We start from the raw sequence: 11,991 nt of genomic DNA, 5'->3' as shown, positions 1-11,991 counted from the left end.
CTCGAAGGCGGCAGGGTAGAAGCAGAGGGAGGCTGTGTGCAGCAAAGAGATGGGGAGAACAGGAAGGAAGCAGTTGTAATGTTATCACTATTACCAGCCAGCTGATGGAAAAGGCAGTGCTACACAGGAAAGGGTGTCCATCCATGCCTGGGCACAGGGGAGGATGTGGAGAAGCAGTAGTGCAGCTGGGCACTTGTGCCTGAAACGGGCAGCTGCTGTGTGCCAGAGCTCAGTGATATCCAACCCCTGAGTGCCAACACATACCTCGGGACACTCCTTTCTAACCCACCCCAGAGCAAAGGCAGCCACTTATGGCAAAGATCTCCCTCCTTGGATTGAGCCAGGATGCTTAATCCTGCTCTGTGGTACAGGAGGAGCACTTGGGCACTGCATCCAGTCTGGTGACTGCACTGGGGAGAGGGCAGCTGGCTCCAGCAGCCACGAGCCAACAGGGAGTGAAAAGCTATTTGTGTTCTCTATTAAAAACAAGGTTTCTTAATGTCTTTTGGGAAAAACACCTCAACCCCAACCAGATTCCTTAGCTACAGGACCCAGCAGGGCAGCAAAGGAAGCTCCCCGAGCTGTACAGCAGCACCCTGCCAGTTAGGAGGGGAGCTGAGGCACGAACAAGTGCCCACAGTGCCAGGCAGCTCCCACCAGTCCTGCTCCCCAACACCCCAGGCAGAAATGAACGGAGCTCTTGGGAAGCAGCTCAGGTTCTGCAAGGAAGCTCCAGAAGCTCCAGCCCTGACACGTAGGAAGGAGCAGAGACAGACCTACAAGTGCTCTCACATCTTCAGCATTGGGGCCCACGACCCTGCCCGCCCACCCACCCACTGCCTCCAGGTAACCGCAACCGCAAGCCAGACACATCCATCCTGCTTTCAGCACACAGGACACAAGAGGGGGGGACCTATTGAAGGGGGAGAAGAGACCATGGTGATGGAGATCCACGCAGTAATTGGCACATATTGGTTTCACTTCTTGTCTTACATTGTTTCTACCTGAAATCATCCAGAGCTCAGGCAGGGGCATTAAACGCTGCCCCAATGGCAACCACCCCGAAGAGCAATGAGAACAATAGGTGTGTTTCTGGAGCTCATCCAGCCTTGGGAAAAGCCCAGGAGGGCAGCTCGGTAATGGAATTGCTCTCCTCTGGGTTTTGGGGTTATCTCCTGCCCCAAGGGGTCTGCCAGGACAGGCTGCCTGAAGAGCCAGCTCTCCCCCTGGACCTGCGTACGCCAAAGTCGCAGCAGCTGTTAATCCGATGTCACGGAACTCAAAGCCCAGCTTCCCTGCCAGCAAGGAAAGGCTTATGGCAGAGTTAGAGCTCTGATAAAAGCTCATCTGCAGAGCTACAAAGGAGCAGAGACAGGCAGGGACGGGTGGGGAAACCTGAGGAACACCCAAGTCAAGGGGGGCTGTGACTGGAGAGTGATGAGGTGTCCCCTCAGTCTCCTCTTCTCCCGACTAAACCATCCCAGCTCCCTCAGCTGTTCCTCAGAAGACTGGTCTTCTAAACCCTTCACCAGCCTCGTAGCCCTTCTCTGGACACACTCCAGCATCTCCATGTCCTTGTAAGGAAGGGACCCAAAACTGAACACAGTATTCAAGGTGCTGCCTCACCAGCACTGAGCACAGCAGAAGGATCGATCACCTCCCTGGTCCTGCTGGCCACACTGGTCCTGATGCAGGCCAGGATGCTACTGGCCTTCTTGGCCACCTGGTCATGCTGCAGGCTCACGTTCAGCCAGTTGTTGAGCAACATCCCCAGGTCTCTCTCCTTCAGACAGCTCTCAAGCCAGTCCCCTCCAAACATGGGGTCCTTGTGCCCCAAATGCAGGACACGGCACTTGGCCTTGTTGAACCTCATGGAACTGGCCTCAGCCCATGGATCCAGCCTGTCCAGGTCCCTCTGTAGAGCAGCCTTCCCTCTGGCAGATCAACACTCACACCAATCTTGGGATCACCGGCAGATTTACTGAGGGTGAGACAATGCCCTCATCCAGGTCATTGATAAAGACATCAAACAGAACCAGCCCCAGCACCGAGCCCTGAGGAACACCACTGGTGACTGGCCACCAGCTGGATTTAACCCTCCCTGCAAATCCCTGCAGTGGGATGTCAGATTTCAAGAGCTCCAAGGGAATTACTTCAAACTGAGCTTCGTGACCAAAACCAGTGCCGAACCGCATGAGGAAAGGAGGACAGCTTGCACCCCTCCTGGGAAACCTTGGTCCAAGCTTTTTTCCCATCCAAGACAATTACTTCTCAAGACAAGAGCTGGTTCAGAGCTGCCCTTCTCATCAATATGCTCCTCCCCAGTGCCTAAACCTCTTCCAGATGTGGAAATAGGACCTTCTTTGGGTTTAAACCTCTGCATCTGCAGCTTCATCTCAGCACGCAGAGCACGTGGTGCACAGGCTCTGAAGAGAAGCTTCATGTTGTCTTTACCTGGCCTCAGGTAAGATCCCACAAGTCAGAAATATCCACAAGTGACAGAAAACAGAAACTGATGACATCACGATCTGTGACATATTTTTCTTTGCAGGGCCAGGCTGGAAATGGAGCATCTCCTGTATAAATGAAACGACTGGGCTTTCAGGGTAGCGCTGTCTAGAAGCAGTGATAAGATGATGCAGCCATTCTCAGCCCCACTCACACAAGAGACCTTGGCAGCTCCTCCAACAAGGTCTTCCAGGAGCCCATGACCCACTTCCACGGGCACTTTGCTCTGGTTTCTGCTCCAGCATTAAACCAAGCTAGGGAGAAATTCCCAATGCAGTTTAGGGTAAGAAACCCCTCATCATGTCTGATTTTCCACCCCGTTATCAGTAAATGCCATGGACAGCAGCCACCTTCAGAACCTTCAGCCTCTCTCCCATCATTTCCATGAGCTGCCGTGCAGCTCGAGCTCCGACCACATCCCACTGGGTACAAAAACACATGGAGAAAAAACAGCTGAGGCTGCAGAATGGCAGAAACACTCCTCTCCTGGGCACAGAGCAGGATAAAAGCTGGCAGAATCAGCCCATACTGCTGCGAGGCACGAGCACTCTTCCTCTGCTCCGACCTTAACAAAGCATCCTTGGTTAATTAGAGCTGGCACACTCAGAAAGGGAGGGAGCACCAGCACGGGAGATGAAGGCATCGGGGTTTTACCGAGGCTCTGGGGAGAGGCAGTCAGGAAAGGCAGAACTCAGCAGATTCTGGATTCACGGCAAAGAACTGTGCTAAGAGGGAGGAAGGAGAGAAACAAGGGGTTTTAGGGAGTGTGGGGCCTGTGTGAGCATTTCTGGAGAGCCACATGCAGCATGGGCATTGGCGGGCCCTTCGCCTCACAGCACACCCAGTAGGTATTGTCAGTGAGTCGCAGAAGAGGGAATTTTTCAGAGTAAAGACATCAGGACCTGCCATAACACAGAGATTACACATATAAAATAAACTAATAAAAGTGAAAAGAAACCCTCATCCCGGCCTAGAAATTCCTTGCTAGGAAATTAAAACCAAATGGATTGGGCATACCAGTGAAGATGCTTAAAGATGAGCAAGAAAGGACTGTCAGCAAGTCCTCTTGCACAGCGGTGGGCTGCTGGAGGGGGGTCTTCACCTCAGGAAACAGATGCTGAGCTGTGTCCTTCGGGAAGATCTGGGGCAGCGTCCTGCTGTCCCAGAGAGCAGGGACAGCCCTGCATGTCCCTGCGGGTGGGTACCGATTCGGGTCCGGGCTGTGCTATATATGGCTTCCACAGCACGCGCTTGGAAAGGGTCTGGAGGGAGGAGGCAAAGGTCTCAATGTTCCAGGCGTAAATCAAGGGACGGAGCTTCCCTCACCACATCCCGTGCCAGACCCTGGACAGGACTTCATTTTCCAGCCACTGCCTCCTGCTAATGGAGCTTGGCCCTCTGCCTTAACGACCTTCCTTAAGTGGAAAGGGAAAAAAAAAGAAGTCAGAAATAGCCAATGTTACAGAGAGCTGAACGTGCTGACAACACTTCTACCCACTGCACGGGTCCAGGCAGCTCCCTGGGCAAGGCACCTGTGATTTCAGAAGGAAAACAGCACCCCAACAGAGAGATTTTTTGGGAAAATCCTCCCTGCTGGGTTTACTGAGGTTCAATCAAGCGACACCAGGAGCCTGGCGCTGCTTGAGGCACACAAAGCAGAGCCGGATGAGGAAACAGCACGTTCCAACAGCAACCTCACGCTGCTGCCGGTCAGACACTCCAAGTGCTTTCCTGACGTCCTACCAGGCGATGAAAAGCAAGTTCACAAAGCTCTGCTGGTAACTCAGAGGGAATAAAAACCAACCTAGCAGCAGGTGCTCCAACACTCTGCCGTGCCTGAGAGCACTTGGACAATACACTCAAGAAGCCCACATAGGTTACACCCATTCACCCAACTTCTGTCACACCTAGCACCAAGAGGAACCTAAGAACCAGGCTGACACAGGCTTTGCTATAAATACGGATTTACCTTTGGCCAACACTGGCAAACACTCAGGAGAAGGGCTGTGCAGCCTCAGCGGGGCCGGTCCCTTCCCTGCGTGTTTTGAAAGGCGCTTTAGAAATAAACTGGACTCTGGGTCCAGCTGGTCACACGCTGGTGGTGTCCAGCTCTGAAGAAACATGCTTCAGGAGAAACCAAAGTACGGAGTGTCTGCGGTGATCAGCTAGAAAGCAGCCAGGAGGGGAAAGGGGGGAAGATAACAAGGATTTGAAGGGACATTTTGACACCAGCAGCTTGCTTTCCAAGACTAGATCCCAGGTTGAAAAGCTACTGTTGGGCTTGCATGCTCATTTCGATTGCACTCCCAACTTAGGTGTCATGGTTAGAGCTTTATAATCCTCAGTTTGATCCAAAAGCTGGCTAGGCACACTGATGAGGCTGGCAGGCTTTGGATAGTCGGTTCTGCCAGCTCCACACGATCCTCTGAGCAAGCAGAGCTCACAAGACACCTCTGAGAAAGGCCCTTGGAAGCAAAGCACGGGAAGCACACGCTTTACCTGCATACTGCACGAGAAACATGGCGAGGTGCTGGTCGTATTGCAGTATTTCAGCCAGTTCTGCCACTCCCAGCTTATTCTTTTGTGTCTAAAGGAAGGAATCCCAGGGTTGAGCTCCCAGGCTGGGCACAGCTCCCCGCAGACCTCCGAGCACAGCAGGAGAGTTGGGTTCTACTGACAGCGAAACTGTCACTGCACTGCCCACACAGGCATGGAGAGCGCAGGTTTGGGACTGGCGCTGGCAAACAGCGGCTGCACGTGTCACCATCAGTCTCCGGTGACTGACACCCACGGGCAGACTCTGGGAGGTGGGGGACGGAGCTGGATGAGCAGGTGGAGAAGTGATTAGCAGCAAAGCGTGGCTGAATTTGCAGGGGATTTCATACATCAATGCCTCTAAGCACTGGCACGCAGTTCAGTAAGCCCTGTTTGCATGCCTGAGCTCGGTCGCCTCTGCACAGCAAGATTAAGTTCCGGTAATCCTCGGTGGCAAGAGGCACAGCGCTCACTCTCCTTGGGTTGGAAGCTTGTTCTCCAAAGAAACATTAACTTCAGACAAGCTAATTGTTCCAGCAGGGCACTGGGGGGAAAGGGGAGCGGGGTGGAAGAAGAGCAAAAAGACCAGAAAAAGCAAGAGGGACACAAAGAGCCCCTTTCTCCTCTGCCCTGGAAACACAGCGCTCGGTAATGCCAGGCAAATGGCATCATTTCACATGCACACCCAGCAGAAAAATCACAGAGATCTGATCAAGTCGCATGCTGTTTGCTTACTGTTACAGCTCAAAACACGGGGTCAGGGGGAACCCTCTTTACAAGAGGGTGTACATGTGTATGGTGACAGACCCGGAGGCTGGAACCTGTTTGCTTCCAAACAGGCAGCGCTCAGCAGCCTTCACCAACTGCCCAGCCATCACACCAGGTGACTAAATACCCCACAGCACATTGGGAGGACACTGATGTGGATCTGTCCTATCACCTCTGCCCTTCACACAACAGTGAGAGATTGTTTTGCACAAATATTGGGATTTACAGAGGGCAAGCAGCTCATCCTCCATCACCAGGCTCCCAGCTCAGAGGGGACATGACTGACCCCAGCTCCTCACTCACATCCTTCCCCTTCCTGCCAACCTCACTCACGGCTCGTGGGCGATACCCAGAGAGCAATAGCTGCCGCTTCGTAACAAACACTCAGTAGCTCACACCTTCAGCAATGCAGTTTGGAAAAGCAAGAAGAAACCTGTCAGGCAGAGGGACATGGGATTAACTGCACAGAAAAAAAGGTGGAGGGGGGGAAGAGGGCAGTCCCAAATGGCCAACAGAGCCAGAAATCAGGATCATGGGAAAACCCCAGTGCAAAAACCTGGGCAGAGGGATGAGTGCCGCTCCCCAAGAGCCTCACAGCCAGGCAGCATGAGGACCCAAGCAGCTCCCCCTTGGCTGGGAGCAGAGCAGCAGGACGCAGCGGGAAGGCACCGCGTTGGGACCGACACGCTGGCTCCAGAAGAATGTCAGGAGAAAAGTTGGGGATTAGGGGAGAAATCTCACACCATCTTTGGAAGGCACATGGAATGCCTCACTAGCAACACCTTATCATTGAAAATTACTCAGAGATTGAACTTCATCCCTTCTACGAGCTCAAGTCACCCACACCAAAAACATGACCTTAAGCTAAGAAACCTGACCTTAAGAGCGGCGCAGACAGAGCTTTCACCAACTGGATGTAGGGGCCTGTTTAATTAGATGCTACAAAACCCTTCAAATAAAACATTAAGAAACACAAAACCCAACGCATCGGCTTCCAGAGGGGGAAAGAGCTGAATGGCCAAAGTAAGAAGGAACATGAGCTCACTGAACACACTCCCACCCTGGGCTGCCCAAGCGTTTTACTCACGGCTCCGCTGCAACGTTCTGCAGGCTGGGAAAACACAATGCCTAATTACTGTAGCTGTGCAAGTGAAGGACAGGGGAGCTAGAAAGAGCACAGACTAGTGAGTAATCTACACATCTGTGTAACAAGCGTGTGGCACTGTAGAACAGCAGCATCCCTGCGCAGCGCGATCCAAACCACCAGCGCTGTTCACAGCTGCACCCCGCACACGCGGCCAAAACACCAGCAAGGCAGCCACACCAGCAAGAAACACGGGCACAGAAAGAAGCCTGAAGGAGCTGAATAAACATGCGGGCACATATGTGTATCCTAGTCAAGGGGGCTGTATGCGGAGCTGCGGGAGAGTTGCAGCCTGCTGGGAGCTGCAGTGCTTCCCACGCACAGCCTGGCTGCTGCTGAACGGATCCAGTGCAAGCTGAGGTACATTGCTGGGCACAGCTGGGCCTGCCTGGGGGGCAGGAGAGGTGGAAGCCAACCAGCTCCCCCCAACCAGCTCCCCCCGACCAGCTCCCCCCGACCAGCTCCCCCCGACCAGCTCCTCTTAACCTGCTTCCCCCTTTGCCCCTCCACAGCGGCCTGTGTCACACTCGGTAGGCGAAATCGCTTCTCTGCGGGGGCCCGTCCCTCCCGCACCACCCTGTGCCACTTCACCGGCCGCCGGGCCCCAAGGGCGGCTGGGGGCCTGCCCCATCCCGAGGGCCCGCCCCATCCCGAGGGCGCGGCGCCGGGGCTCTGCCGGCCCTCGAGGTCGCTGCTGTCCCGGTGCCGAGGACCGGAGCGTCCGGCCCGGTCCGAGCAGAAGATCACCAGCCGCGCCTGGGAGACCGAAAAGGAGCTGCCGCGGCCCGGCGGGCCCCAGGGCCGTCCCGGGCAGCGGAAGGAAAAGTCCCCGGAGCTGAAGCCAGCACCGGCTGCCGCCTCCGCGCTCCACGAGCCGGGGCACCAGGCGGGAGAGACCCGCAGGAACGGAGCACACGCCAGTCCCGCCGCTCCAGGCCCAAACCGCAGCAACCGCCGCGCCGCTCCCGCAGCCTCTGCCGGCGGGCGGGCCCCGAGCCGCCAGCCCGGCCGGTCCCGACAGGGGACGAGGCAAGACCCAGCCCCCCGCCAGCCCGGCCCCGCACTCACGGCCCCGCACACACCGCTCGGCCTGGCCCACCCCGCTCCCGGCCCCGCACTCACGGCTCGGCTCGGGTCGGCTCGGCCCCGGCCCCGCACTCACGGCTCGGCCCGGCCCCGGCCCCGCACTCACCGCCCAGTTTGGCCCGGCCCGGCCCCGGCCCCGCACTCACCGCCCGGTTTGGCCCGGCCCCGGCTCCGCACTCACGGCTCAACCCGGCCCACCCCGCTCCCGGCCCCGCACTCACCGCCCGGCTCGGCTCGGCCCGGCCCCGGCCCCGGCCCCGCACGCTCGGCTCGGCTCGCCCCGGCCCCGGCCCCGGCCCCGGCCCCGGCCCCGGCCCCGCACTTACAGCCCGGCCCCGGCCCCGCACTCACCGCCCGACCCGGCCGCGCAACCGACCCCGCTCCTGCCGCCCCCCGCGAACATCCGCCCCGCCCAGCGGCATGGCGCCCCCGCGCGCCCGCCCATTGGCTGCCGCCTCGCCAGGGGCGGGGCGGGCGCCCCGCGCACAGCGCGCTGGGACGGGGGCGGCTCCCAGGGGCCGCCGGTACCGCTCTCGGTCCTCGCCGCCCTCCCGCTGTTCTCCTGCCGGCGCGACGCCCGCCCTCGGCGGCCCTGCAGCTCCCGGGGGGCTGCGGCTGAGCGGCCCCCGGCAGCCCGCGTAGTCCCGAAGCGAGGGGGCCGGTGCGGGCCGGGGGTCCCGGCTGCCAGCGGCGCGGTGCCGGCGCCGCCGCGGCTTCTCCCGTTCACCGGCCCCGTGTAGAGCCGGGTCCTGCCCCCCCCCCCCATCCCCATCCCGGAGCAGCAGCGCCCCGGCCGCAGCCTCCCCCCGGTTACTGGGCACAGAGACCGGCCGGGCAGCCAGGCAGTTTATTCAGCTGAAGCACGGCAGGCGGGGAAAGCGCTCTTCATCCTCCCCCCTCCTCACCCCCGAGGGACCGGTCCCCTCCCGGCCGTGGCCACCCTGCTCCTCCCGGGAGCCACGCACCGTGCCCGGCCCCGCAGTCACCGGGGGAGGCGGCTCCCAGGAACGGAGCCCTGAGCGCCCCACCCCAGGAGTGCCCCATCACCCCCAGGCCCCCGAGAGAGGAGCCAGGGCAGTGCCAGGGCGGGGATGCTCGGCGAGGGATCCCCCACAGTGGGTCCGTGCTCCGGTTCAAGCTGCACCGTGTCCTCCAGCTTCGTGAGAGCTCGGGAGAAGCATCCCTGGTCCAGGTCTGTGCCCGTGGCTCTGCCTGAGCCCTGCTGCAGCTCCCCGGGTCTGCACAGCCGGGGCTCCGGCTGCTGTCACGGCTGCCTCCTGGGCCAGACCTGCCGTCTCATCTTGTGCTCCGCTCCGGGGCCTTGGGCAGCCAGAGAGCTCAAGAAGCAGCAAGAGGCACATGTGCAAAGCGTTGCCCTTCACACCTGGTACCCGCCTGTGGCAGGAAACACCTCAGAGGGAGGCAGAGGATGGCTACAGCCATGTCAGAGGCTCAGCAAGGATGGGGCGGCTTTGGGAGCTCAGGCTGCCCTCAGAACAGGCAGCACAGCCGTCACGCAGGGACATGATGTGTTGATCCCCAGCGCCGAGTCAGGCCACGTCCACCTCTGAGGCATCAGCCCAAGTCTGCTCCACGCAGGATTTCTCTTGGGCTCTTCCCATGTCGCTCAGCAAGGCATGGTGCCTGCTGCGGGCGGTTTGTCTCGGGCCTTTGCCAGGCAGAGGAGAAGGGGTTGGGTTTGTTAACCATGGTTTTGCCTCCTCCTCTGGGATGGGGAAGGCCTCGGGGCCAAGGCAGGTTCTGGACATGTGCTGAAGCCTTCATATCTGCCCATGGGGCAAACGCCCGAGCTGGGAACAACTGCTCTTTCTTGCACAGCACCCTCATTTTCAGATTAGGGTACAGTCTTAGCTAAGAAACATCTTGTAAGGGAAATCTCGCCCCAGTTACCTGACATCATAGCCTCTGGCAGGGGCAGCAGCCTGGCCCTGTCACAGGACAGCAGGACACACAGGAGGACTGCATCCTGCAAGGGTGGGGGGAGTCAGTGCGGAGGGACCCTCGCAGCCCCACATGCAGCCCCCCTGCATGGGGTTCGCCCTGGCTCCAAGGCAGCCGTTCCTTCTGCTCCTTAGCTGGGGCCCAGTTACTCATTAACTCCCTTTACAGCCCAAGCCAAACAGCTACCACGGTGCCTGTGCTGCCCCGCAGCTCTCCCGGGTGTGCAGCACCTGGGGCTGTTCCATGCTCCCTGCGCCAGCTCCGGTGCAGATACAGCTGCTGCCAAGGAACGGCAGGAGTGCTCTCAGTGTCCCCGGTGCCATGGCAAGAGCTGAAGGCAACAGAGCTGAGGCTGCCCAGGCAGAGAGCTGGCATTGCAAGCAGAGGGGGGGGCCCTGGTCAGGGCAGGGGAAGCCAGCCAGCGCTGGGTGAAGGGGTGAGCACTGAGGGCTCAGTCCCAGGAGACACAAGGATGCTGAGGCTCTTCTGGCAAAATCTAATGAGTTCGCTGCCCACCCACAGTTTGGGGTGCCACACAGGCTGTGTGCCACAGCTCGGTGGGCAGGCAGGAATTTGGCCATGCTGCTGTGCAGGCATCAGCTTCCAGACCAGTCCCACCCTCCGCGATCTCCTCCGCAGCTGGCAGAGCTCCGAATTCACGGGTCGCGATGCAGATGGGCTGGAAAGCCGGTGGCAGCCGCCCCTCCCCATGTCAGTCCTGGAGCCGCAGGCAGGACACGGTGGGGACAGACTTGGTGCTTCTGCCAGGGAAGCGGTGGCCGTTCCCCAGGTGAAAGAGGACCCTCCTCTTCACGCCTGCAGCCAACTGGGAGAGCTGGAGCCGCACATCCTTCTGCCAGTAAGAGTAGAGCAAGGGGTTCAGGAGGGAGTTGCACAGCCCCAGCAGCCAGATGAAGTGCTCGATGACCCTGTAGTTGAAGCACTCGGAACAGATGGTTTGCACGATGCTGGCGATGAAGAACGGCAGCCAAGACAGCGTGAAGCAGCCGATGAGCACGGCGACGGTGCGCATGGCCTTCATGTCACTGGTGGTGCGGGATGGGGGGCAGCCCCCCGCCAGCCCCGCGTGCTCCACTTCCCGGATCTGCTGCACGTGCACGGAGGCGATTTTCAGCATGTCACAGTAGAGATAAATGAAGAGAAAGAGCGCTGGGAAGAAGCCGGCACAGAAGACAGTGAGCATGTAGGTGGGGTGGAAGACTCCGAAGAAGGAGCATTTATCTTGGGCAGAGATCTTCTGGAAGCCGGGGGTGAGGACTGGGAGGAAGCCGATGGTGGCAGCAACCAGCCAGAGCCCCACCAGTCGCACCCCGACCCGCAGGCCTGTCACCATCTGGAAATAGTGGAAAGGCTTCCTGATGGCCAGGTGCCTGTCACACGCAACCAGAATCAGGGATAGGATAGAGGCAGCAGAAGAGGAGGTCACGAAAGCCATTCTCAGGACACAGAAGATCTGGGGAGGATCAAAGGTCTGGGAAAACTCATCTATGGCCAGACCCGTGACCGTGAAGCCGACCATGACATCCGAAATGGCGAGGTTCAGGACAAAATAGAGTCCCTTGGAGCCGCTCTTCTGGATGAGGCGAAGGAGAGCGATGGCCACCAGCACGTTGGCAGTGATGATGAGCGAGGCCAGCACGGCAAGGATGACTCCCAGGGCTGAGATAGCCATGGCTGTCCCCTGCGTGGCACAGCCCGAGGGTGGCACGTCTCCACCACGATTCTAGGGCATCCCTCACCTGGGGCTTCTGGGCACGTGGAGCTCGGCAGTGGGCAGCAGCACGGGCAGCCCCTCACTCTCCAGGAGCTGTGGCAGCGTCTCAGGCTGGGGAGCAGAGCTCAGCTGAGCAGCTGGCTGCCGGAAGGGACTGGTGCACTCGCAGCACCCGCTGTGCCCATGGAGGTCCCTCCCCTCCAGCCACGTTTCCAGACAACCCTGGAGTAGGGGGGTGAGCAGTGAGTGCCTG

At 59.1% G+C, this 11,991-nt stretch overlaps 1 protein-coding gene across 1 annotated transcript; it reads right to left on the bottom strand.

Annotated features, from left to right (window-relative positions):
• Window positions 1-10,715: 10,715 nt before the first annotated feature.
• Window positions 10,716-11,696, bottom strand: GPR119 (G protein-coupled receptor 119; the record flags this gene model as incomplete). The annotated part of the gene is made up of 1 exon (XM_084269238.1): window positions 10,716-11,696. The coding sequence occupies one exon, from the start codon at window positions 11,694-11,696 to the stop codon at window positions 10,716-10,718; it is 981 nt and encodes a 326-aa protein (XP_084125364.1).
• Between the last annotated feature and the right edge of the window lie 295 nt (window positions 11,697-11,991).

This window comes from Gallinula chloropus (genome assembly GCF_964237585.1).
Source record: "Gallinula chloropus genome assembly, chromosome: 11".
In the NCBI taxonomy this organism is placed as follows: domain Eukaryota; kingdom Metazoa; phylum Chordata; class Aves; order Gruiformes; family Rallidae; genus Gallinula; species Gallinula chloropus.
The sequence above is the reverse complement of the archived record's forward strand: the minus strand, read 5'-3'. Positions and strand labels throughout refer to the sequence as shown.